Raw genomic sequence first — 27,982 nt, forward strand, 5'->3', positions numbered from 1 at the left:
CCGCTAGTCCCTTCGGCCCCGCCTCATCTCCGGAGCCTCGGGCCCGGACTGGAAGGTGATTGGTTGTCAGAGGCCACTGTGGGCGGGGCCTCCGGGGCGAGGGGTGGGACTACAGATGCGACCCCGCCGGCCGGCGTCCGCGTTCCTAGGCGTCGCCTCATTTTCCTCCGTCACCGCGTTTTACGCGTGCGCTCCCGAGCCTGTCTTCCGCCGGCTCTTATAGCGGCCGCGGCCGGAGCCCTGGAGGGATTGAGTGACTGAGCGGCGACCTATCCGACGGGGACGTGGGCCGGCAGCGCGAAGTCTTCGGGACACGGACGTCGCAACATGGGGGCCCCGCTGCTGTGGCTGCTGGGGGCCGCGCTCCTCTGTGCGCGGGCCGCCTCCGGAACCGGTGAGCGGGGCAGCCCGGGCTCGGGGACCGTTGGGGGCTGAGGGAACTCAAGCGGGGCTCGGGCTGAGGTTCCGAGGCCCCCGGGGAGGGGCGAGTGCTGGAAGGTTAAGGCTCAAGGGTCCGGAGGGGGGGGGTGCTAGCTGCGGGAAGCTCAGGGGTTGGGGGAGGGGGGAGGGACGGTGCAGCTTCGGGGCTTGGGGGCTTGAGGCCCAGGGTTCGAGGGGGAGGGGTGCAGGCTGTGGGATTGAGACCCCGGGGGCCTGGGGGAGGGGTGCGGGCTGGGGACCCAAGGCCCGGGGGCCCGGTGGGAGGGGGTGGGCTGGGACCGGGGACTGAGAGGAGCACAGACTGGAGGTTTGAGCCCGGAACGCGAGGTGGGGGTTGCTAAGGTTGGGAGCGAAAAGTCCCGGAATTGGGGGCGGGAAGGGAAAGATGAGGGACACGGGGCGTGTGGGGGGGGGGAGGCGGGGCCAGGTTGAGGCTCTGGCTGGGAGGAGGGAGGTGCCCGGGAGAGCTGGGGTCCTAGGGGCTGGCGGAGGGAGAGGGCTGGTTAATTGCTGGCGGGAGGTGGAGATAAGATGGTGTGATCCTGAGTTTAGAATAATGGGCGAGGGCTTTGGGGCTGCTGAGGTGGGAGAATTTGGGGAGAAGTGGAGTTTAGGGTTGGGAAAGACCTCTGACATACTGTTTGGCAACGCTAGTTTGTCTCTCCAGGACTCTTGATATTTTCAACCACTTACTGGACCATCTCAGTTTAGGCTCGGAGCCATTCTACTCATCATATGTTATATAGGGTGGTAAATGTTCGTATAAAGGGAAGGAAATAAATATCTTTTCCTCAGTTTGATTCTGCATGAAAACAATATGGCAATAAAAATTTTAGCGACAAGTTTTGTGGGCTTAATGTTCTGCATTGATTCAGAAATTCAACTCGACTATCATGCACTAGGGGAAGAGTTTCGGGGGAAATGCATCTTCATTGTAAGGTATTTTTCCTTTCTGAAGTTTAAAACCATAATTTATCATGAATGATGGCAAAATAATAGCACCTGTGTATTGTACATCCACATGGAAGATTTGGAATATAGCTGTAACTTTGGAGGGTTTTCATAAAGCCCTTTTTATACAAGAACTGTGAATTGCAAGTATTACTGTTCCCATTATAAAGAAAACTGAATCTCAAGGTGAGGGAGTAATCTGCTGTTCAAGGTCATATAGCTAGTAAATGTTGGAACTGGAAAATTACTGCCTTACCACAACACTATGCTTGCTGTAATTTCTGTTTCTAATGTTTAATTTTAATATTATGATTATTACTGTTTCTAATTATCTTTTTTCCCCACTCAGCTCCTTTTCTTTATTTCGTAATTAAAAATTATTCCAATGTTCCTTGTCCTGGATACCTGTGAACCAAGATAAGATCAACAAAAAGGTGGCACCTTTATTTCCATTTATTATAGCCCTGGAAACAAAAGCTTTCCTATGATAAGAGGTTTTACTCTTGTATAAATTCACTTTTAACTTCAGGTTGTGTGCTATTTTTGCCACATGGGTTTGTTTTTAATGAAATTTTATTTTCACTTATCAAGCATTTATTTTCCCCCATCTCTTCAAGAAAATAAAAATTGTTATTGTCCTTGTAACAAATGAGCATAGTTGAGCAAATTCAATGTTCATGTTCAACAATGTTTCATTTTGCTGTATTAGTTCATCACTCTCTGTTAGGAGTTAGGTTGTTGGATGTCATGGTTAATCATTTGACTCGACTAGTTTTCTTAAATCTTTCAAAGTTGTCATAATAATAATGTTACATAGTACAAATTATTCTGGTTCTCACTTTGTTACATCAGGGTTTCTTAAAATTTTTCCACTCACAATCCCTTTTCACTCAATGAATTTTTACAACACCCTGGGTTATATATACATATAATTATATGGGTATATAAATCAGTCATTTGCTGATAATTTTGTGACATCTCTCCCCCGTATTCAGTTCCATTACCCCACATATGGGGTCTCAACCTACAATACAGGTTTCCCTCCATCACTTTATACAGCAGTATGCGGTTAGATGAAAATACTACTCTTTGTTCAGTCATTCTTCAGTTAATGGGTGCCTCTGAATTTCCAGTTTTTTGCCCTTAGCAAAAGCTGCTATAAATATTTCCTATTGTGTTATTGACTTATGCTTTGTGCCATAGTCGAACAGTTTGCAATTTCAGGAAAGAGGGAAAAAATTTTTCATTCCATTTGAACATTTTCCCCTTCTTGAGTTCATCTGCTTTTTATTCCCTTCCTCACCTCAGGGAAAATTAAAATTTAGTCCATTTAATTGATGGAGGATGGGAGTGGGTGAGGACTTGGGACTCAGGACTTGGGGGTCAAGAAAGACAGCTTGCTAGAGTTAGATTGATTTTTTTTTTTTTTTTGCCAAAAAAAAAATTCTTGATCCCACTTTCAATCTTGTTTTTGTGTCTCTCCCTCCCCCCACCTCACCCCCATTTGTTTTTTGCCCTAATCTTGCAATGTAGTTAACTCCTAGTTTTTTTAGGTAAAATTTTTTTCCTTTTTATACAAAGAATTAAAAAGCCTGAGGGGGGAATCTTAGAAGTCATTTTATCCCTCTTGCTGACTAATCTTGACTTTGGCTGCCAGGTATTACAGATGGTTTAGTATCTCACATTCCTTTTTGTCATGGGGGTTTATGGGGAGAGGGCCAGAATGGGATTGTTAAATATATTTGAAGCTTCCTTTATCCTCACATCTACCTCTATTGGTATAATTTAGCCAGTTTTCTAGGAAGGAACCTTGTATTATACTTTGTGATCACATGCAAGGCTGTGTTTCAAGGGAGCAGAGGGTGTGGAGTTTGGTTTGTTTCCCTATCTCAGTTAAATTTTGATTACAATCCAAGCTCTCTGGGCTCTTTTCTTCCCCTGGAGCAGCAGGTAGTATCTGTTTGTGGGTGAAGGTGACTTTACTTAGGTCATGTGATTTCCTTAGAATAGAGGATCATGGGGCAGTAGTAGAATTTTAACTTTTAGACTGATTTTGGAAAAGAAATTTACACATTCCTAGTGCTCCTAGTTGCTGGGGAACTTTATACCCTTTGTACTCGGTTAACATTATCCAAGCTGTAGCTGTATACTATTTGTGGTTGGTAGTGATTTATTGCTTCAAGGATCTTGTAAAGCCAGGCTTGGATCAGTAAATTCTTCCTGAATAGTGATAAATGGTGTGTAATACTTCCTACAGATTTCTCAAATTTTCATATGTGTTTTCCATAATATCTTAGGTTAAAAGATTTAGCTGATGGTTAATATAACTCCTTCATTTTATAGATAAGAAAATTTAGGCTGAGAGTTTTTATGGCTTGCCAAAGATCATATGATGAATTAGTAAAAAGTAGGATTAAAACCCAGGACTCTTAGTTAAAAGCATTTGTTAAGCACGACCTGTGTGTTGGGCATTATGCTAAATTCTGGGGATACAAAGAAAGGAGCTTCTTCGAGGAGCTTATACTTGTGATGGGGGGAGCAACATGCCAACAACTCGGGGGCAATTTCAGAAGGGATACATTAGTGGAGACCTGATAAGATTTCTTGCAAAAGGTGGGGTTTAGCTAAGATGGGAAGGAAGCCAGGAGGCTGAGATGTGGAATAGAAATGAGAAATGAGAAAGGAATGGGCACTTCACTAAATGCTTTACAAATATTTGAGGTAGATGATGGGGAAGAACTTTTCAGGCATGGAAACAGCCAGTGCAAACCCAGAGTCTGGAGGTGGAATGTCTTGTTCCAGGAATAGCAAGAAGGCTGCTGTCACTGGATTGTAGATTGTGTGGAAGGGTGCTGGTAAGGGTGGGGATGGGGGTGTAGGATGAGGTGTAAGAAGGAGGGAAAGGGAAGGAGCCAGATTAAGGAGACCTCAAAAGCCCAGGGAAGTTTAATTTGATTCTATGGATGATAGGGAGCTACTGAAGTTAAGGACATGGGGAGTGAAATGCACTTCATGAAGCTCATTTGGACAACTGAGGGGAGGATAGACTGGCATGGGGAGAGAGCTGGACCAATCATCAGGTGAAGTGTGCAGACCCTGGTGATGGCAGTTTCAGAGAAAGAAAGGAGAGGAGGATGAGAAATTGAAAAATGTACGATTAACAGGACTCTGCCCACTTTGCTTTTTTGTGCTGAAAAGCTCTTCTCTGAGCAGCTTGTAGACACCTAGAAGCAGGCCAGCATTTTCTATTATGAATGCGACCTTGGGCTTTATTTTCCTCAAAGGATTCTTTTTTTTTAGGACCACATCCAGTTGCTTCTCATTTTTGGTGTTTTACTTTCCAAAGCTTGTACAGAAGCATCTCTAATCCTTTTTGGACCAAGGCAAAACTAGATACAGAAATAATCCAGGTGCTGGACTTGGCAGACAGGAGGAGACCTAAGTCTGACCTCCACCAGGAACTACCTTATGTGACCTTGGACAAATTAGTTCACTTGTTTGCCTCAGTTTCCTCAACTGTAAAATTTAGGTCATAATAGCACCTACCTCTTAGGGTTGTTGTGAGGCCAGGATGATGTGATAATTGTCAAGTGCCTAGCCCAATCCTGGCAGGTAGTAGGTGCTATATAAATGCCAGCTATTAGATAGTTGAGAACTGATTAGTATTAATCTGCTAACAGATGCTGGCTGCTTCACTGACTCCAGGAGACTGTTATAGAATCTCTTAATGAAATCTGTGAAAGGCTTAAAGGCTTGATTCTCTTCAACCCTTGAGCATTCACTTTATGCAGGCTCACTTGTATGTATGTGAGGTGGAATATCACCAAGTCCTTTGATCCTTCTGTTCCCCTTCACACATACTCAGTTGAACTTGACATACCTTGATCTCATTCCAAATCTGTATTTCTTTGCTCATCCTGCTGTATATACATACCTCAGGCCTGGGACAGATGCCTTGCTTCCCTTAGTTTCCTCTCCGCCTTCTTCATACAAACAATAACAAAATTGCCTTTCGAAATCCTGAAGCCTTAGCATTTCTAAGGCCCAGTTCTAATTCCACTTCCTCAATGAAGTTTTTCTTGCTTCCTTGTTCTTCACTTTCCATATATCACTCCAAGCTGAAAACGATTCCTTCTTAGTTATCCTAACACATGTAGCTTTGATCCTGTTGTGCATTTATCACATTATAATTTGTGTTATTTCTGTATCATGTTCCTTTCCTATTAGCTCAGAAGGAAGAAGCCATATTTTATTCATCTTTATTGTATTTGGAGAGACAAATAGTATATTGCATGTAGAAGGTATTTAATGTTTAATTGAACTAATACATTTGATTTCTTGAAGTTAATTCACTTTTCACCTCTTCCTCCACTCCTTCCTATGGAGCAGTAAATACATAATCAGACTTTTGTCTATGGCTCAAGGTTCATCTGGTTTTATGGCTTCAGGCAGCATTCCTTGGGGGACATAAAAGAAAAAGAAAATGAGCTTAAGAACTCCATTTTTGCTTAGCCCAGGCAATGAATGGCTCACTCAGAGAGCATAGATCTCTTCATCCTTGTCAGCTGTTACACAAAGTTTGTAAACTCACTTCCTCAGATGAACTGTGGCTTTGCATCTTAGGCTTCCTGGTATGCTGCTGTTAGCCTTTAGGGCTGTACTTCCTGGACAGGACTTGGAACATTGCATGTACGTACACTATTGATTTTGTAATTTCTGAAAATTTTAGTTCCTTCTGGGTTGAGTTGAAATGAGATTTTTTTGTTCTAGTGACGCCATTGGAAATTCCCAGGCCCAAGTAATTCTTTAAGGATTCAGAAATTTCTTTGGCTTCTAAATGAATGACAGCTTGCTATTTTCAGATGGCTTCCTGGGTACTCGAGCCCCTTAAAAACCAATATGTTGGTCAGAATCATTGTTACTAACAAGCCTTAGACTGAAGGTTGGGAGGCCTAGGTTCTTTGTTTTTTTACAAATAAGTGACCAGATGACCTTTGGCAAATCCTGGATTCTGTCTTGATAGCTGCCTCAGACTGAAGCAGGAGCTGGTGGAGGTTTGCTTAGTAAGACAGTGAAGCTTGATGTTTTTGTCAGATACTTAATTGGAACATCTATTAATGGCTGTTGGATTGTGGTAAATTACTATGCCTGGCCAGGTACCAAGTTTGTATTTTGTACTAGTTCTTTTCTGGACTTTGTTACAGTGATTTGTTACAGTGATTAGTTTAGATGTAATTACTTGGACAGTCTTTACTTTGAAGCTGCAGCTTGGACAATAGGAAGTGTCACAGGAGGACACTTGGATTTCATTTAGTACTGTCAGGAACTGACATAATTATAGATACTAGTGACCTTTTTGTAATGTTTGCCTTACATGATGTTTTTAGAAATACATTTGGTTAGTTTAGATTTTAGAATAATGTGCCAAAGTTACCTGATATATTTAGAGAGAAAAGAAAGGATACTTGAGTTTATAAAACTAAGAACTTCTATTCTGCACTTTTTTTTTCTTTTCTCAACACCGCCCCATACCCCACATCCTACTTTTTCACCCCCAACTAAAGTGGTTTGATGCAAACACACAGCAACTGCAGTAGTAAAGACAAGTGTGAAGCTGCTGTTTTTTGTTGTTTGCAGTCATTAGTCTTTTTAAATTTACTCACAAAAAAGTTCTTCAAAACTATGTTCCCTAGTTAGGGGAAATGTATTCTGTTTGCATTGTATTCTTTTCTTGAGAATGGTTTAACTTTTGTCACTTTGAGAAGGTTCATCCAAATTTGTAAAATGTTTCTATTTCTAAAATACAACAATTGATTTAGTTAAATTTGATAAATAAAAGCAACTTTTGGACATCAAAATAGTGGGTAACTAAGAAGCAAAAAAATGAATCTGTACCGTCAAAATAATGGTGATAATTCAAGTGTCTAGACTGTTTTACAGTTATGACATGTCTTAGAGATATTGTCGATCCTTAACCTCTCTGTGAGATAGGTAGGACAGATAAAGTTCTCATTTAGAAATGAAAATCTAAACTTCAGAAGCAAAGTGACTTATCCAAAGTCCCCTCAGCCAGTGAAAAACTGGTCTCTGCTCTTCTGAGTCCCGATTCCATTGCCCTTTGTCACATTGCTCTTTAGAAAGAATGACCACATCTGCAAAACAGTTCTTTTTTTTTAATGGAGAACTCTGGCAGATGACTAAAAACCATTACATTGAATTCCCAATCCCTATATATTCAGTTCATCTACTTATAATTTATGAGAATTAGGGCAGGGATGCAGGTGTTCCTCAGGCCAGGGAATTTCCAATATTTTAGATGTTGGGACATATTCCTTTGTAGTCATTAGTATGAGAACTGGATTTAGAGAAATGGCTTTCTTTGAGTTGTTGTCTTTTTTTTTTTTCCTTTTAAACTAACATTTGCAATAATACCTCTTCGACTCATAGCTGGCTTTATAAAATCGCCACTATCCAAAAAGAAATTGGTGGAGGACAGTGTGGAATTACACTGTGAGGCAATTGGCAGCCCCATTCCAGAGATCCAGTGGTGGTTTGAAGGAAATGAACCTAATGAGGCCTTCTCCCAGCTGTGGGATGGCGCTCGGCAGGACCGCGTCAGAATACATGCCACCTACAATGAGCTTTCTGCCAGCACTGTCATCGTCTCTAACCTCACAGTCAGCGACTCGGGCACATATGAGTGTCGGGCCAGCAACGACCCTGACCGCAACCACTTGTCGAGGAGCCCCAAAGTCAAGTGGGTTCGTTCCCAGGCGAACGTAATTGTCGTCGAACGTGAGTGGCCAGGCTGAAGCACTTGACCAGACTCCGCATCTCTCTGGATGTCTAAAGTTTGCAGTGCACCACCTCCCACCTGTGCCCCGTGGCTTTCTGAAAGCCCATTGTCTCTCCTCACTTCCCTGCTTTGGCTTTGTAGACCCGAGAAACTTCTTTCCTCCTGTGAGTCTCCCTCTCTTTCCCTTATCACTGAGGCCCTGCTCAAAAAGGGTTGTGTGACTTTGATATAAAATGCTTCTGACCATCTTGTGCTGGATTCCAAAGGCCTAGAATGGTTCTGTGCCCCAAGTCCTGTTCTATGTTTGCAGATTTCAGAGTCTTGATTCTGTTTGAGGGCTCTGTTTTAATTACTAGCAAACTCCTTTTGTTCTTTCTTCTATGAATACTTTGCCTTACATTCAAAGGAATCCTGCCTTTTCCTAGATGATACAACCGTTTTTGAAGTGGCCATTTCTGTGTTACACTAGTAGATCATAGTTCTTGGTGTTGTGAACCAACCTTGCATACAGAGCTGAAAGTCTAGGTTTTGAAGTAAGGGGTTTTCTTAGTATTGGATCTATTCTAAAAATAGGTTACTGCTTTGGGAACATTGTACACTTTGAATCTTATTTGATTTCCTAAGACAGCTTTTTGATATTTAAAGCTGTTGTAGCCAATAATGCAAGCCCAAAGGTGGGGCTGTGCCAAAGTGGCCAAAACCGAAAAACATTTTTCAGCCCTGTATGAACAGTTTGTTGGGTAGCACCAGGGTGACCTGGGCATAACAGGAGGGTAGATGTGTATGTTATAGTGATCATTTGTGGGGAGAGTTTAGCTTCAACTTCGACTTTTTTTTTTTAATTTAAAAAAATCTTAGAGTTTGAGAGCAAAGACAATTTTTAGTAATAATTAAAACTGATAATTAATGCTTTAAGGTTTATGAAGTGCTTTGCATATTCTTAATTTGATCAACATAACAGTCATTTAGTGTCATTTCACACATGACAAGTGAGCTGGGTCCCATTTTCATGTTAGGTTAATTTTAAGAGTTTCTAAATCTAAAATAAAATGGATGTATGGCTATTAACATTGTGAACAAGGATGTATTAGAGGTATAAGTAAAATTCCTGCAGAAAGGACTCACTTGGGGATTAAATTTTTTTTTCTTGAGGATATACCTACTAAGAACAACTAGAAGTGCTATCTGCCTGTGAAGAAAATAGTTTTTTATATGGTCTCTATTCAATACTTGCTTCGATACTTCAATACAATTCAATACAATTGCTCCATAAAAGTAGAAAACTATGAAAAATTAATAGGGAATGAGCAGGTAAGAAGGAAAGTGGGAGAAAAGAGAAAAAAGGTTTAAATTTGACTAGATGGTGGTTTATTCTCCCCCCCCCCCCATTTCTTTAAAAAAAAAAAACTTAAAAAAACCCCTCACTTTTTCCTTTTCTTTTGTAAAAATGTAGGAAGTCATGTTTGGACGGCTGTAGATGTTTCTGCTCATAGAACACTGCTGACCTGTAAATTGAATAAAACTTCAACTCAGATTGAGGGTCATCGTTGGCTGAAGGGTGGCAAAGTGTTGAAAGAAGATACATCGGATAGTACAGTCACAGAATATGAGTAGGTATTTCTAAAAATTAATCTTGCTACAGAGGTAATGTTTCTCTGTTCTGTTTTTTTTTTAAGTTGTAAATAAATATCTTTAAAACCTTCCAAAATATCTATTCCTAAACCCTTTAAATTCATCATCCATCTCATATGCACCATGGATAAGAATGACTTGTGGCTGGTTGTGGGAGTTGAGGTTGTTGAGCAAGGAAATGAAAGAAGGCAGGAGACCAAAAAATTTCTTGGCTTCCAGAGTAATACCAACTTTTCTACCAAATCCATACCTGAAGCATCTTGGAAAAGCCACTGTCTTTTTTTTTTTTTTTTTTTTTTTTTTAAACAGACTTAAGCTATCCTGCCCATTCTTTTTAAAACTTGAGCAATTTCGGTCAGATTTTAATAAGCACCTGCTAGGTCCAAGCACTGAATCTAGTTTGACTGGAGTTTCTGCTTTTTAAATCGGGGGTTGTCAGTGTGAAAAGATCAAGTTTTATTGTATGGGATAGTAAAACTTCAACCAAATCATGGGTTATATATATTGACTTGAAGTGTCCAGTTGAAACATCTCATTGCTGTGCTTCTTAAAAAGTGTGCATTGTCTTTACAAAGAGCTGATATGACTTCAAGAAAAGGTTATGCTAGACTAACCCTCATTTCTATTTTTAATAAGATTATTTGCATGGTAGATTAGAGTAAAAATTATAATCACATTGTCACACTGAGGCTGTGTGGATAGATATGTTAAGTGTCTGAGACTAGTCTATCTATCCCTCTTTGGATCTGGGTTATCTAGTCTAAGAGACTAAGGCCCTTGAACAAAGGGCCTAGTAGTCTGTCCAGCTATCCCTATGGACAGGGTAGATATGTTAGACAATAACGTAGTGAGGTAAAATTGGAACTAGTTGAATGACTCGACCCAAAGAAGAGTCATTAATAATTGTCTGCTTGAATCATGTCTCTTTCTAATTATCAGTGATTTGGATAAAGGTATAGGTGACATGCTCATTAGATTTGCAGATGACAGAAAACTGGAGATTCCAAAAGACTGTCCTTTTGGATATTTAAACTGGAGTCAACTGAGCTCTTAAGGATTTTGTAGATAATGGCTAACAGAAGAGCTAACTGTATTTTGGGGCTACACTGAGAATCATCATATCCCTGACAAGGGAACACCTAGAATATAGTGTTCATTTCTGGCAGCTCCATTTTAAGGAGACTTTGGTGAGCTGTGTGACCAAGATAGTGAAGGGTCTAGAGATCATAAGAAGATTGGTTGGAGAAATTGGACATATTTATCCTGGAGAAGAAAAAAGACTTGGCATGAGAGCTAATTTCAAGTATTTGAAGGGCTATGTTACAGAAAAAGAATTAGACTTGTTTTGCTTGGCTCTGGGGACAGAGTTAGGGACAATGGAAAGACGCAGATCCAACTGTGTAAAAAACTGGTCTGCCTAAGGAGAGACAATGGTTTCACTATCACAGAAGTCTTCAACAAAGGTGGAGTAATTACTCATTGTTCATGGTATAGAGCAAGTTCTTGTTCTGGGACAGTAAGAATTGGGTTTGTGAAGTCCCTTCCATTTGAAATTCCGTACCTGGGCTGTACTTATTTTTAAGTTGGAACAGAGAATTAAGAGAGTCAGGGCTTTCAGTATTGGTGAGGTCAGTCCTTTAAGAGTCAATCCTATTTTTAGTGTTTTATTTGATCTATATTGATCTGAATTCTTTTTCCCAATGAAATACCCCCCAGTCCTGATCTTAGTTCCTGCGGGTTGTACATATGGAATCTTTCCCCTTGACCAACTTTCTGGATATTTGAAGACCACAAATGTGTTAAATGTGTCTGGTTTTTTAACCCTTCCTCATAGAATATGGTTTAACATTCCTTCCACATTCCAGGCTTCCACATTTCAGTTTTCTTTATTGGTATAACTCTAGAGCTTTACCATGGGCCAAATTTTTTTTAAGTACCTGGAAGGATTTGAGCTTTATGTGTCCATGTGTCTTTTCTAAGCTGCTAAGAAATGTGAGGTTTTAACACTGCTGAGTGCCCTCTCAAGTTTTGTACTGTTTCTTTCAGCTGAGGACCTTGCTTCTTATTTGACTGAGAAATTATAAGCTATTTGCCCTGGGTTCCCTCTTCTCATAAACATGGGATATTGTCCCTTACTCCTTTTTCCTTTATTCGGGTCTCTTATGAAGTGCATCTCTCTTTTTTAAGCATATATGCAGAGATAATTTTCAACATTTCATCCTTGTAAAACCTTGTGTTCTAAATTTTTCACTTTCCCTCATTCCCCTCCCCCCTAGATGCCAAGTAATCTGTTAAATATGTACGATCCTTCTATACACAATTCCACACTTATCATGGTGGTGCCTCATCTCAACTCAGTCCTCCTTATGCACCTTAATTCCTTTTTCTGTCTTCTCCAGTAAATTGTCTTCCTGCTTCCTCCACATCCCTTCTCTCTAATTTTCACCACCTCACTGTCTGCCCAAATCTTCATCCTTTAAAAAAAAATCTTCCTTCAACTTTATCATCCTTTTTTGTTATCATCCTACATTTTTCTTTTTAGTTGAAAGCCTGGGGGGAGGGGTGAGGGCTGGCATCCCTTTCAGTGTCCCTTGACACAGAAGAACAATGGAAAACATACTGGATCTGAAGCCAGAGGCGCTGGGTTCATATATCACCTTTGACACTTTCTGCTACTCCCTCTGTGATCTTGGCCAAGGCACAACCTCCTCGACCTCAGTTTCCTCACTTAGAAGGCATTAGCCTTAGATGGCCTCTGAAATCCCTTCTGGCTCCAGGTCTGGTAATAAGCTGCGATCCTTTACTGTCTTACAGATCACTATGTAATTGTAGTTTAAAGCTCCCTTCTGAGCTCTAGTTTCTCTGCAGTTGGCCCTATTAGCTCCTGTGAATTTAATTATCTTTTCTACAATTTCCAGCCATAGTCTCTATTCTGAGCTTCTGTTCCCCATTGCCAACTAACTATTGCATAATTCTTACTAGTTGTCCCATTGGCATCTTGAATTCAGCCTGACCAAAATGGAACTAATTATCTTTTCCTTGATTCCTTCCTGTTTCTCCTTTTTTTCCCAAGTTTAGCAATTCATTTATTATATAAACTACACACAGGTACAGACATATTCACCCATTATATAATCTAAAAGAGAAATCTTTTATTATAGCTTTTTATTTAGAAGTTATATGCATGGGTAATTTTATAGCATTGACAATGGCCAAACCTTCCTGTTTCTCTTGAGAGCACCATCAGTCATGCAGGTTCAGAGCCTTGGTGTCAACCTTGACTTCTCATTTTGAGGGAATGGGGAGTGGTGATGTGAAGTAATAGGGTTAAGTGACTTGCCCAAGGTCACATAGCTAAGATGTGGATGAGGTTGGATTTGAACTGAGGTCCTCCTGACTCTGGGCTGGCTCCCCAACTTCTCTTACTCAGCACACAGCATGTGTTCATTCTGTTGCCAAATCTTTCTCTTTACCACATCCTTTGTATTTGCCTTCTTTCTATACACATGGCTGCCACCTTAGCTTAGTAGCTTTTTACCTGCATTATTTCAATCAGCCTCCTAGTAAGTCTTCCTGCCTCAAGTCTCCTCCCCCATCTGCCACATGGTTGCCAGAGTAACTTCCCTTAAATTCAGGTCTGCATAGGTCTCTTTTGTACTCACTAAATTTCAGAGCTTCAGGGGTTTCCTTTTACCTCTTTAAATCCTTTTGCAATCTATCTTTTCTGTCTTTTATGTCCTATTCCCCCTTATGTTTGGTATGGGCCAGCAAATTTGCCTTGCTTTTTTTCTTCATGCATTGTTATTGCTTTTCTGTGCTTTGGCATACATAGTCCCTTTCCACTAGAATGTCTTCTTCCTTATCTCTATCTCTTAGATTTCCTACTCTGATTTTTCCTAATCTCTGTAGCTGCTATGGTTCTTCCCTTCAAAAATCAAATAATAGCTACTTTACATGTTCTTAGAATGTGTTGTCTCCCTTGATAAGACTATAAGCCCATTGAGGCTAAGTACTATTTCATTTTTCCTTCTGGTGTCCCTAGTGTCTACCTTAATATTTGTCACAAAATAAATGCTTAATAGTTATTGATTGGTGTAGAAAGGGATTTTGGCTCAGTGGGACAATCGAAAGAAAGCTCGAGAGTAAACTCTTGACCTTAATCTTGTTGATGGTATGCATTGTTGCCATTTTGAGGATTTGGGAGTATTTTGTCTGTGCTACTCTAGAAATCTGTATTTCCAGTTAAACCTCTCATAGTTAACATTCCCAAATGTGAATAGCTATTTTGTAGAAGGGTAAGAGCTGGGCCTATTAATGGGAGTACTAGCCCATTAAAATACCATAATAAGCTTTTCCTTCTCATTACTATCAGTTCCAGCTGATGTTCAGAGCCAAATTGTCCTGCCTTTGAGTAGAAGAGTTGATGGGTTTCACTCCTTCTCCTCTCTCTCCTCCCATGGCAACAGGGAAGCAAAATGAGGATTAAAGTATTTATAACCTGGCCTTCCTCCCATGACCTCAATTCCTCAGCTGAGTGGCTTTTGGGAAGGGGGCAACATAACCATCTGGTAGAATTAACAAACAAATCATTGTGATCAGTGTTACGACATAAAAGATTCGGGTCCTTTACAGTGAAGGGCCTTGGAATTACAGAATCAAATGTTTGTTTTTGTGGGGGGTTTTTCTCAATAGTATTTTTCCAAATACATGTAAAGAATAGTTTCAACATTCATTTTTGTTTCCAAATTTTTCCTCTTCCTCCTTTACCTCCCTCCCCAAGACAGCAAGACTGAATGGGATTTTTTTTGAGAGTGGCTACCTAGTATGTTGAATTCTGTCATGTCAAATACTCAAAGTTTTTAGGGGTTTTAATTGAAATTTAAACAGTAAAGTTTTTGGATGGTCATAGAGAAAGTAACTTAATTTTTCTTATCTATAGCAGGAAATAAGAAGAGCAATATTGGTCATTCATGGAGTGAATGAAAAGTTTTCTTAATTCAGAGGGCTAGTTAATTGGCTGAAAGGCTTATATTGGATTTCAGTCCTGTAGCCCAAAGGAAGTGATTAGAAACAGGATGGTCACCAAGACTGTTATAGTTCTTCAAAGATTGCAAAACTTTTTACATACAGTATCCCAGAGGATACTCACAACAATCTTTTGTAGTAGGATATTTCTGGTATGAACTCCATTTTATAGATAAAGATCTGAGGCTCAAGTCAACTGACTATCTTGTTTTTCTCTATCTCTGACTTTTCATCAATTCAGCTTTGCTTTTCCAAATCTCTCTAACTCAGCTTGTACTCTTTCCTTTTCCTGCCACCTTCCTTCCACAACCACTTCCTAGTTTACTTTTCATTTATTTGGAAATACTTAATAAATGAAAAGAAATGCTTACCTATATATGTAATACTCTCTCCTTCCTTCCCCCTCTTGCCTTTGTCTTCCTGCCTAATGCAGAGTTTGTGAGTATTAAAGGCAGGATTTTAAAACGTCTCTGATATTCAAAGGCTAGCACTTTACCATCTAGAAGGTAAGGAGCATTGGTGTTTATTTACCATACTATGCATATTTTTACTGGAGTAGAAATCTACAGCCCTAGCACGTTGGATTTAGAGAATACCTAGCCCAGCTGTTTCCTTTTGTAGATGAAAACACTAAGATGTGGGTTTCCCCAGGGGGAATGCGGCCAGCTTATGGCAGACCTGGGATAAAATTCCATGTCTTTTGGCTCTTGGCTATGTTGTCTTCCTTTCTTAAAATGTTTGAGTTTCTTTAGACTTCTGTTTAGATGGGAAGTACCAGGCTTTTCTGCAAGCAAGCAAAAGGGAGCAGCCTAGATTCATAAACAGTTTGAAAGCCTTCAGAATCGAGGGGATCTAAGAGGCCTTTCTAGAGGATTCTTAATTAGTATAGGAATTTCAAGGGAGCCTTATACCTGGGTAATAGTGCTTTCTTGTTAGAGTTCCACATGGAATCAACTTTTTCTGTTCTTTGGAAAAGGGGGGAATTTGTATCAATTTGCTTTCTTGAGTGCAGTGTACTAATCAGCTACACTCCCTATGTGTATCTCCTGTAATTGACTGTACCTGTCTGTTCTTTACGTTCATCACCTTATACTTGTTTCTTCTTGCAGGGTTTTGTCAGATGATAAATCTGGGGAATATCAATGTGTTTTTCTTCCAGAACTTGCAGGAAAAGCTGATGTACGCGTAAAAGGTAACTTCACTCAGTTCTTTCACTGGACCAGAAAAGTAACCATAAATGTAAATTTTAATTAACTAAGTGTTTATCGGAGGTTAGAGGGCTGAGAGAATCTGGAAGGAGCCTCTAGGAAGCCAAAGGGAATGTTTTGGAAGGAGTGTAATGAATATTTTTTAAGAAAGTGTTTCAAGCAGATAAATAATGGTATCCTGATGTTTTTATAGAGTCCATACTAAATGCCCTTTTGAGTAATTCTTCACATGTTTCTGGTTCAGATGAAAGGCCAGTTCAGCCCACTGGGAACAGGATCCTACATTGAATCTAAAGTTACCTAGACCTGATATCAAGGAAATAAAATCAAACCTTTAAAAGACTTCAGAGATCATATGTTAAAATTAATTCACATTTTTTAATTAAGAAAAAACTTGGGAGAGTTTTAGAAAAATTGCTTAATGTGCAATGGTGAATTTCTTGTAGAAAACTGAGTAATAACTCGTTTTATTTTATTCTTAGTAAATAATTGTTTACTTTAAGGAACTTATTGTGTTGGCCATTTTAAATCTAAGCTTTGTCTTGTGTATGCACTTATAGGAATGAATTCTTTAGGAACACTTTGCAGATGACAAAAGTTTAATTTGACTAGGTCCAATAGCATTCTTTCCTTAGATGAATTAATGGAACACCACACAAGAAAAACTGGCAAGATGGAGTAAGACGATTACATGTGTAGAGCAATGCATAAAGCCCTCATTGATCAAAGAGCAAAACCATTAACGAGAAAAGGATTAAGTCTGGCATTTGGGGTATTTCATGTTAGAAGTATATTTGCCACTCTGTTTTTTTTACCTGTATTATCTTGTAAAGAACAGAATTATCTTTTGTGAGATTCAGGTACCAGCTGTATAGAGGTAGGTAATTGAAGCTAGGGGAGTGAAAAAAAAATTGCCAAGGGAAAAAAGTAAAAGTGGGCCAACAAGAAATCCTTAGGGAAAACCCCCATTAAAGGTTTGGGGAAAACCAAGGCAGAATAATTAGAGAAGGAAACAAGAAGCAGGAAATGAGGTCTTTGTGCTAAGAGAGGAAAGTCTTTTCAATGGGAGAAAGCAGTCAGCTGTTCTGAAAACTACAGAGAACAGAGACTAAGGATGAAAAAAAATTGTGATACTGGCGTACTGGAGGCAGAAATCCAGAGTTAAATCCCTGTTTTTTTCCCATGTTTTTAATTGGACTTGGGGGGGACAGAGAGAGGAGTGCCAAAAAAAAGAACGAGCCCCTGAAACATTTAAGGGAACAGAGGAATTCAGGAGAAGGGGGGTGTACACAAGCAGGACAATTTTGAAAGTAACAGGTTGAATTTATTAGTCTTTAAGAATAGATTCGATTTCATAAACTTCCTTTTTGTGATCTACTTTGTATATGGCAGTGTTACTGTTTTTAATGTTACGTTCAGGAGTTGGGGTGGAGTAAAGTGGGGTAGAAATGATTATACAATTGCTAGACCAAAATTCTGATGGAATCTCACCAGGTCTCACAGTCTTAGGTGAGTCGTAGAGATAACTACCTCTATCAAATGGCTGAGGACAGTATTGGGATTACTGGCAAAAAAAGAGAGGAGTCTTTATTAGGAATTAGGAGTAGCATAGAATTGCTGAACAGTAGTGAGTGTTTAGCTGAGAATTTGGCTCTAAACTCAATTTAACTTGGCACTCATTCTCAACAGCCATATAATAGGACTAACAAAACTTTTAGGAGTTATTTTTGTGGGTGAAGAAAAATCTTTTATCAGATTTTGCTAAAAGGTCATTGTGCCAAAGGGTCCTAGAATAACTAGTGAATTGTTAAAGTGGCAGACTTTGTCACAGCTGGACATGGAAACAGATAAAGCCAGAAGAGGAACAAGATAAAAAAGATTGTGATAAGAGTTTATTGGGAGAGGTAGCAAGAAAAGCATACTTGACAGGGGTGGGACATAGTGTTGAAACAGTTAACAAGCTCTGTTTATTCAGTCTTGGAAGTGGTGTGATTCTGAGAGCTGATGAGGTCCAGAGTATGTCTATGTCTGTGTGGCTTAAGTTAGAAAAGTAAAAAAAACATTGAAAATGCCCACAAATGATGGGAAATGGTGACCTAGATGCATTTAAAAACTAACCTGGAAATTAGTAGATTCCCAGCCACAAGGTATTAACTGGAGGAAGTACAAATGGGTGAGTAGACCTTGGAAGAGGAAAGACATTCAGTTTTAGGAAATAATTTAGAGGAGGTAGTGCGGAACAAGGAGTATAGATTGCCTACCTCTTCTGGTCCTATGTGTGTTGAGGCAAACGGAAACGTGTTCAACCCTAGGAACGATTGACACAAATGAAGGATTCTCAGAGAATTTAATCCCACAAATGTGGGATTCTCTGAGGAAACCCACACTTCTCTGTTGACTTGAAGCAAGAAGATGAATGTTGGTTGAAAAATTGGAGGATGTACGATAAGGAAAAACAAACCAAAAGAAACTTTTGAGAAATAGAAGAGCTATATAAGATGAGTCAAGTAAAGTAAAAGGAATGGGTATGTACAGGACCAAAACACTGGAAAAGGGGCATTGAATGGCAATGAAAATTTGTTCAAATACTATGGGCAATGTTAGTATCTAGCTTTGATAGTTAAAGCATATGGTCTTCCTTTCAGTTAATAATCTGTAAATCCCAGCCCTTCTGTTGCCTGGTTTTATGTGTGTTCAGGGGATGCCTAAAGGACTATAAATTGTTGTAGAATGTCTCTTGTAACAGCATAATATATCATTATCAGGAAAAAATTAAGTTTGTAGTTATAAAGCAGTTTTTGTAAGGAACAATGGAATGGGCTCAATGCTTACTCCAGATGGTGATGGGACTGGATGGGAGATGGAGTGGGCATGTAGGTGAGAGGTAGAGGGTTCAGGAACAGAATGTAGGGCATCCACCTCTCGTAAGGCAGGAACACAGGCTTCACTTAATTATTAGAGAAGCTTTACCATTAATCTAGTGCAGAACCTGAGGGAGAATTCTGAACTTTGATCACTTAGCTAGTGGTGGAGATGGAGTTGTGGCCTGTCTCTAGGGTATTGCTGCTGACAAATTTAGAGGCCAGAGTCTTGGCACCAAATGATTATTTTTTTAAAACTCATACTTTTTCTTCCTTTAGGTCCCCCAAAGATTGTGGTTAACAAGAAGTCAGAACATGGGAATGAGGGAGACTCGATAACTCTTACATGTAAGAGTTCCTCTTATCCCTCCATCAGTCATTGGACTTGGTACAGACAATATGAGTCTGGAAGTATTATGGTAAGTAGTCTCATCCTGGATATCTGGGAATTAATAATCTCTTTGGGACTTGGAGCCTAGGCAGGCCAGGTATCAGGACCATGGATTTTTCTCTCCATTTTACTTACCAGAGAGCAGAGGCTCAGCTCACACAGCTGGTTAGTGGCCTAGGGGAAGGAGGGGAGTGTATGTTAGAGTAGCACAGAATAGCACAGATTCAGATTTGGAAAGAACTGCAAAGGCTGCCTTTTATCTCTCATATTTCTGATGAGGAGTCTGAGGCTCAGAAAAGCTGTAACTTGCCCAAGATCTCACAGGTAGAAAGTACAGCGCAGAGCTGAAATTGAAACCATATTTTGTGACTTCACATCTGACTCCACTTTCCATTGAAAGTGCTGCCTCTTGGGAACGCTGGTCTGCCTCTGGGAAGGAACTTTTCCCTTTGATGACAACTCCTCCTTCTTTACAGAACATTGTAAATGGTAGTGAAGAAAGGTACTTTATAACAGAGACCCCTGAAAAAACAGAGCTACAGATTCAAGCAGCGGATTTGGAGAAGGATCCTGGAAAATACATCTGCAACGGCACCAGCTCTGAGGGCTCTGATTCTGCTGAGATTACTGTGAAGGTCCGCAGCCGTCTGGCTGCACTCTGGCCCTTCCTGGGCATTGTGGCCGAGGTGCTGGTCCTCGTCACCATCATCTTCATCTATGAAAAGAGGAGAAAGCCTGATGATGTAGAAGGTAAGGCGTCAACCTGCTGACTCCTAACAAGATGGAAAGGGAACGTCAGAGGGAAAAGGAACATATATTGGTAGAGTACTTATAAAAACCAAGGATCACACAGAAGGCCTAGACCATAGACCAGTGTCTTTTCATAAATGAAATGAAGTCTCTACTTTTTTCCAAGGGCTCTTCTCCAGAATAATTCGGCAATTATATGTTGAAGACTTTTAAAGTAGGACTATCCTTCTGGATGCTGTTAAAAGATCTGTCTTATGTCATCTTCAAAGGGCTTGGAGAATGGAGAGCAATCAAAACGGGGGTCCAAAAGTAGAAGCACAGACAAGGGGGAAGAGGAGGGGTGGTGGGATGGGAAGATCAGTGGCTGAGCCATCAGCAGAGGGGTCCTAGGTTCTCAATCACCAAGTGATTGTACATAACCTTTTTCTCTCTGGCTGACAGTTTCCCCATTTGTAAAATTAGATGCTCTTTAAAGCTCTTTCTGGTTTTGACATTCAGTGTTTTATATGCTTAAGTTCCTTCCAGCTCTAATATGCTATGGTTTTGTTAAGTATTAGTACTGGGCAAGTGATTTTTAAACTCTGCCTAAATTCTGCCCCTGAATTTTCTTTGCTGAAAGTCTATGCATGTATGTATTTTTTTTGAAGTGTTTGTCTCTAAGCTTCTGCAAAATTTTCCCTCCTTGTTCCTGTTCTTTTTTCTGTTATTTCTCATAGTCCTGAGGGCTTATACCTGACCAAGCCAGGCTGCCCTTTGGCAAAGACTAATACAGTAAAAAGAAATCTGGACAAATGGTTGTAAGTTTGGGTCTTGTCTCAGACTTTGTGTGTACCTGGGTTAAGTCAGTCATTTTTTCTGATTCGGTTTTGTTGTCAGTAACAGGAAAGCAGCAGGTGCCTCAGTGAAGGAGTTGAGGGTTCCTTTGTAGAAGAGGCCTAAGCTGTAGCAGAAAAGGATTATGTTAAATCTCAAGGAGAAACTGGCCTTGTTTCTTCATAACCTCAAGAAGGACTTGATTTTTTTTTTTTTTTTTTTTAAAGGTTCCTAGACTGATATGTCAGGGAAATGTAAAAGGTACTTCCTGTCTAGATTTTAGCAAAGTATCTGAGTCCTTCTGAGCTTTGTGGGTAAGAGGATTATAATACGTGGGTGGATTTATAGGCTTTTAAATGTCCAGATCTGCAGCTGGATCTGTCTTGGAGATAACTCTAGCATTGGGTCTATACTATATTGGGATTATAGTCAACATTTTCATCATTGTAAAACTTTGGAATTTTAGCAAAGATTTAAATTGAATGTGAATTGGTAAGTGTTGTATGGCCACAAATAAATATTCTAAAGAAGGCTGCTGTTGGAGGAATAAGGGAAATGAACAGAGCCTGTGTCTTCAGCACTGATCAGACAACATCCAGAGCAGTCATACTGGAGTAGCTTTTTTTCAGAGAGACGTTAACAAAGAAGAAAAGTAGATCTGAAAATGGGTAATTAAGGGGTGGCGGAGTGGAGGTGGGGAAATACAAATGGAAGCTAGATGAAAAATATAGGAAGAAAATACGAGCAGAGAATTGGGAAGGTAATTGTTGTCTTCAAGTGTCCTAGTGTCCTAGACAAGAGTCTTATTTCTAATTCAGAACAAGGACTCGGAAGGGGGAGTTAAATTTAATCATTAGATGCTCCTTACTATTATGGATTGGCTCAGTAGAGTGCAAGTTAACTTTTACCTGGAAGCATACATGGAGGGACTAGATTACTACTTGCAATGTTGTTGTGAAAGGAGACTACCTCTATCAGGTAAGAATTGGACAAGATTATCTTTGGGTCCCTTTAGCTTTCAGATTTTTCTGTTCTAGGACTTCCCCACATGTGAGTGACAAAATATCCATCTTGCACATGCTTGGGGTCGGAGCATCCAGCAATTTTCCCACTTACAAATTTGTTTGGGGTGGAATGGGAAGATATAAAGGGAGGAAAAGGATAAATCTACATTTATCCTTCTGGACCATCTTATTTGGGAGTTAAGGGAGTGGGTTAACTTTAACTGAATAAAGGGAGTGGGTTAACTTTAACTGAATAAATGATTGTACTTTTCATTTAGCAAAGGAAAATCTATTAGGCTAGGGATGTCAGAATTTCTAGAATTCCACCAATTTTTCCATTAGCAAATTTAACATTTCCCATTAAATGATAGAGATATCTATAGAAGGGGACTACTCCTAGTTAGACAAACTCCTAGTTAGTTGCATAAGACTTAAATTCTAAGTGTTGGTTGTTTTGTTGGGTTTTTATTTAAAAGGTATTCCCCTGTTCATAAATTATTTAGTAGGTGAAAGTTTCTGTGTTTCTAATTCTGTGGAGTTTGTTGTCAGAGGTCAATAAGATTAATAGTCCAGGTTAGAGTGATCACCACTTCACTTTTTACTTGTTTTCTCCTTCTTGCTTCTGCTGCTAGCTGAACCCCCACATGGTAAGTGAATGGCACCTCCATTTGTCATTCGGCTTCAGCCGTTCTATCAGCTGTCCCAAGCATGAACTCCTTGACTTTTTGCATGACTTCTACATTGCTGGGAGCATTCACTTAACTCAGGAAACCTGAGCCAAGCCAGCTGTTCCCAGATTACTTGAAGCATGAATGACACGGGCACCCTGTCCTCCCCACTTTACTTGTCTGCATGTTTCTGGCATCGGGAATCCCTCAGTATTCACTACAAGCTATCCTCACAGTATGAGCACAGAACCAATTGCCTCACAGATAATCCACAATTCTAACTCTTTTTTCCCCTTTCTTACTCATTACTTCCCATTTCTTACTCATGAGGTGTTCAGACCTCCCTGACGGTATGGGTCTCCTCAGGTTTCCTGCAAGTGCTGGACGTCCTGTCCTGTCAGCATGGAATCATGAAGGCTACATTTGCATTGTGTTTTTGGAACCTGCTGTGTCTGTCTTCTTTGAGAAAGAGAGAAGTTAATCATTTACCCCCCCCCCGCCCCCGGTCCTTCGGAGATGTTAAAAATTCTATTCAGAAGCAGTTGGAAGGACTTGGGGATTGTTTAGTCCAACTCCTCCATTTTTTCCCCATAGGTCTTAGACCTAAAAGAAATCCTAGATATTTATGAAGAAAAGTGAGATACCAGATAAGGGAATTGATTTGTCCAAGGTCACATAATATGCTCAATATAGAAACATTTTGGAAGCTGCTGGCACGGGGTGTCTTTTCTCGGGCCATACATTAGGTAGCTTCCTGGATCTTGTGACTGCTTTTTCAAACACAAATATATCACAGGAGCGGGGCCTCTCGTATACATTATGGAAAGAAGGCTAGATCAGAAATACAAAGACCTGCCTTCCAGGAGGAACCCCTCCTTGGATTCCCTTCCTTTCTGGGCTTCAGATTACTCTTTGGTAAAATGAGAGGATTTTGGACTCATGATCTCTACCGTCCTTTTCCACCCAGATTCTTTTATAATCGAGGTGTGTGTTCTTGGACGAGCTTGTATCATTAATAGGAGCTGGGAAAATGAGGGTATGTGGTAGAGCTGATCATTAATAGAAATGGGACAGCCATGAACTAATTCTAATGCTTTTAATTTTTCTCTCTTCATGGTTACCCCTTGCCTGAGAAGATGAGGATGGCGGGTCTGCCCCACTGTAAGTACTGATTGCAGCCTGCTAGTCATAATAGTTACAAGTGGGCAAGGAGCCACTTTCTAGGATTTGGAGGCTGGGTCCCTGCAGATAGAGCATCTCCTTGTTCTTCAGCAAGGAGTAAGAATATCACAACTAGTAAGAAGCGAAGATGTTTCTTGTTGGGTAGTAAGGTAAGACAGCCTATTTAAGGACAACTCATTATTGACTCATGCTTTTGGTGCAACTTTTTATTGCATTTAGGTTCACCCATTTGAATTGGGCAGCTAGCATTTATTATGGTTTTATAGTATGCTAGGCACTGTTCTATAGAGTATGGAGAAGAAAGTATTGGGAGACTAGAAAAGTGGAAAGAAGCCAAATTCTGAAGGACATTAAAGGCCAGACAGGATTCATTTACTTGATCCTAGAGGTAATAAGGAGCCACTGGAATTGAGAATGAAGTGGGAGTGATGAAGGATATGGTGAAATCTGAACTTTGGGAAGATCACTTTGACAGCAGAGTTGAAGAAGATGCATTAGGGAAAGGGAGAGACTTGACAGGGAGGCCAGCTAGCAGGCTATTGCAAAATCTAGGCATGAGGGAATGAGTGTCCACACCAGAGCAATTGCATTGTAGGCAGACCAAAGGAGGTATATGCAAACAGTGTGGCAAAGATAGAAACAATAGGACTTAGCAACTGATTGAAAATGAGGGATTGAGAGAGACTATCCAAAGATATCACTTGGGCAGCAAGCCAGACAGAATCAGGGAAGCTAGGGAGAGGACTTGGAGAGAAAGGGTTATATTCACTTTTGAATAGGTTCAATATCCAGTCCAAGAGGTATTTGAAGATAGATAAGTGAAAGTTAAGAGAGAAGTTAGTGTTGGAAAGTAAATCTGAAAATCCTCTTGCATTGAGGTGATAATTAAATCCACAAGATCTGATGAAATCACCAAATGAAGAAGTGGAGAGGAAGTAGAGAAGAGGGTTCAGGACAAAGCACACTGTTAGCAAGCTGGATGAAAACTCAGCAGAAGAGATTGAGAAAGTTTGGTTATTCTGAGAGAGCAGGGGAGAGAATATGAAGAAGGCGAATAGAAAATTTGAGGCTGCAGAAAGGCTGAGGACTGAGAAAAGACCCATAAATCTGATCATTAAAAGCAGTTTTGGTGGAAGTTGTGGTTAAAAACTAGACTATAAAGATTTAAGAAGTGAAAGGAAAATGGAGGCAGTGATGGTAAATGGATTTCTCAGAGTTTAGCCACAAAAAGTAGAATAAATATAGACCAGTGGATGTTTGCCTCCCTGCCCAGGCTTCCTCTTTTCCAAATATGCCAAGATGTTCTCATCTTCTGTCTTTATCTTCCTAGGAAAAGTGGCGGGTCTGCAAATGACAAAGATAGACAGAATGTTCGTCAGAGAAATGCCAACTGAGCAAAGGTGAGGTTCTTCCTCCTTAAGAAGTTGAGTAGTGGATGAGAGTTGATTTGAAAGCCTGCCACATCATCTTGTCTTCTCCACTGGTGTCTACCTTCTCACTAGATCACTGTCTAGTGTGATATTTAAAAGTTCTTAAAAACTCAATCAGTTCCTGCAATTCCAGATTTATTTAAAAATTAGGATTTTATAGGTGCACTAATAAACCTCTCATGTAATGGGAAGGTTCTTGTTTGTTGCATTGAGGAGTTGGCCCTGGCTCAAGTTTGGGGTGATCTGGGGGCAAATCAAGCTTCTCTTTTTGGGCCTTTGCCTCCTCAGCAAGAAGCTTGGACTAGAAGAATCTATAAAGAATTTTCTAGCTCCTCTCCCCCCCACCCTCCTGGAAGAAAGCTGTGATTCTGGATTGTGCCCCTTGGGACGTGTTCTTCTTGAATGTTTTCCCCTTTTTCTTCCATAAATTTATGTCAGTTACTGATATTGGTCAAGTAATTACCTTCCTTATCTGTAATAAAAGGGGGTAAGCTTAAACACCCCAAGAACTTCCCTGCCCAGCATTGTGGTCTGGCTTGGCATAGTTGTTTCCTGCTTTTTTGAAATCCCCAATATTTAGATTTGTACCAGTAGGGAAAAGAGAAGCTTGAAGTATATTGGCTTAATTCCAAAATACTGATATAATTTGTTTTGGTTTAGGTCTATCTTGAGCTGGAACTTCTACACGAGAATGTTCCCTCTCCCAATGGAAGACATCCCCTCCTCTACAACTTGGGGTGGGGGTGGAGGTTCTGTGCCTAGAACACTGAGAAGGGAATGGGACTTTGAAGCCAGTTCTGTCTGGCATGAGGTTTAATGAGAGAAAGAGAAAAGGACAGAAGAGGGGAGCTTAGTGTGGTTTCAGTCCTGGTAAATTAGGGATGGTGTTTTGCTTTGCTCAAAGTCCCTTAAAGTAAAAAAGTTAGCCTTGTTCTTTAAAAAAAAAAAAAAAAAAAGCTCACAGACCAGGCATGTGTCTGTTGTATAAAATGAAGTGATTCTATGTGTCCGTGTTCTTTATGAATGGAAATAATGGCTCACAGAGAGGGCTTTTTATATCCCACCTGTGGTGCTCAGACACTTTGATGGTATTAACAGTGTAACAAAAGTCTTGAAAAGAGGTTTTCACAGGGATGCTTGGGCTCCCTATGACTCCCCAGCCCTCCGTCCAATACACAAGGAGTATAAAATAGGCATTCCGAGAAGCTAAGAAATAGGAAGAACTGGGTTTTAGTCTTTGTCCTACCACTAACATGACATAAGACCTGGATCTCAGTTTCCTTCCTTAAAAAATAAAGTTGGGAATTGGGAGGACTCTTAACTTTATTTTCCCTTGATGGTGTAGCTAGTAATAGATCTCATTTCCCTCAGAATTCTCAAATGAAGGATTTGCAAACCCTTTCCTCTTATTCCTTATGGTTTCATATAATCGGCATTAGAAAGCTGGGAGTGAAGTAAGAGCAGCCCAAAACTAACTAGTTAACTAGAATTTCTTAAATGGAAAAAGCCCCCCAAAATTGTTTTCACTGTTCTCTTCCCTAGGTGACTTCTGATGAAGACCTTACCTGGACAGATGTGTGTGTTTCTTTGCAATGTAGCATGGATTATATTCCTAATGTACCTTGCAAAAGTCCAAGTTGTCTTCACCAAATTATAGCAAACTAAGTTGATTCAAGTACTTTTTAAAATTGTTGGGGGGGGGGTTGTGTTTTTTTTATGTTTTTGGTTTTTCTGTTAGGGTTTTTTTTTTCCCCCTCTACATGTAAATTTTTGTCCTTTGGCCACCAGTCAGTCTGGTCTTTGGCATCAATCCCTAGGGATGTGGGGTAATGGATATCATGGCCTGGCCTGCGTGCTTGTCCTCTTCTGGATTTCTTTACCCTTGTTCTGGGCAAGTGAGTCACAGAACTGAGGAGTGTTCTCTTGGCAGGAAGAGTCCTTTCTTTTTTTAGAGGCCCAACTGCCAATAAGGGAGAAGATTCCATAGTGGTTGGCCACAAGTTCTAAAAGAGTAGAGTGTGTAATATTGTCTTGTGTGGGAGGAAAGTCCAGTGGAGCAGAATAATTAATCAAATGAGGTGGCTTTAAAAAATGGGTCCTGCTAACCTGCCTGTCTGAAGCAATTGCTGTCTTGTCTTTTAAAAAAAAAATACTATTTAAAGCCACAAGTATTACTTGTCTTTCTTGGGAGATGTTCAGATGACCTTTTCTGGATGACAAGATCTGACCTCAATAGTTAAGAATAAGTGATGGGCAAGCATCTACAAAGGTCCCTCTCGTGTTCCCTGAATGTTCTCCCTGGCAATGTGCCCACACTCTGAAAGGTCCCTTGCTCCTTTGGTTCACAGTTTGACCTCTGATGTCTCTGCAGGGAAACCTACACCACCTGCTTGACAGATATTTTGAGTGTTGTTAAATTGATCTCGATGTTCCGAGCTTGCCGTTCATGGCCTTTTCTTCCAAAATGCTACCTTCCAGTTAGACCATGTAAGAAACGGAATCTGAACTCTAGCAAGGGTGACTGTGAATAATAATTTATTGCACAGACTTATTTAGTATTGTGATAGTATCACTGGCACAGGGAGCCAACCACACAGTAGGTGACAAGACTGTTGTGTTTTCATAGACTAGACTGTGTATATGTGCACGTGACAGGCAACAGTAAAGCCTATTCCACTTGAAATGTTGGCTTTTCATCCCTATTGGCTTTAGGAACCTGTGGGTGCATACATACATGTGTAGTCTGTGCTGATTGCCAGTGTTCCTCTAGTATTTTGAGATACCCCTGCCTGTTAACATTTCATCAATAAAGACATTTTTCCATTTTCCA

General features: G+C 40.2%; 1 protein-coding gene across 1 annotated transcript; it reads left to right on the forward strand.

The window, feature by feature from the left end:
* The first annotated feature begins 122 nt into the window (after nucleotides 1-122).
* On the forward strand, nucleotides 123-27,982 carry BSG (basigin (Ok blood group)). Its single transcript, XM_031948270.1, has 10 exons — nucleotides 123-394; nucleotides 7,840-8,187; nucleotides 9,642-9,798; nucleotides 15,955-16,037; nucleotides 19,194-19,333; nucleotides 19,782-20,055; nucleotides 22,505-22,519; nucleotides 23,677-23,701; nucleotides 25,053-25,122; nucleotides 26,695-27,982. The coding sequence occupies exons 1-9, from the start codon at nucleotides 328-330 to the stop codon at nucleotides 25,114-25,116; spliced, it is 1,173 nt and encodes a 390-aa protein (XP_031804130.1). The 5' UTR covers nucleotides 123-327; the 3' UTR covers nucleotides 25,117-25,122; nucleotides 26,695-27,982.

This window comes from Sarcophilus harrisii, chromosome 1 (genome assembly GCF_902635505.1).
Source record: "Sarcophilus harrisii chromosome 1, mSarHar1.11, whole genome shotgun sequence".
Classification (NCBI taxonomy): Eukaryota; Metazoa; Chordata; class Mammalia; order Dasyuromorphia; family Dasyuridae; genus Sarcophilus; species Sarcophilus harrisii.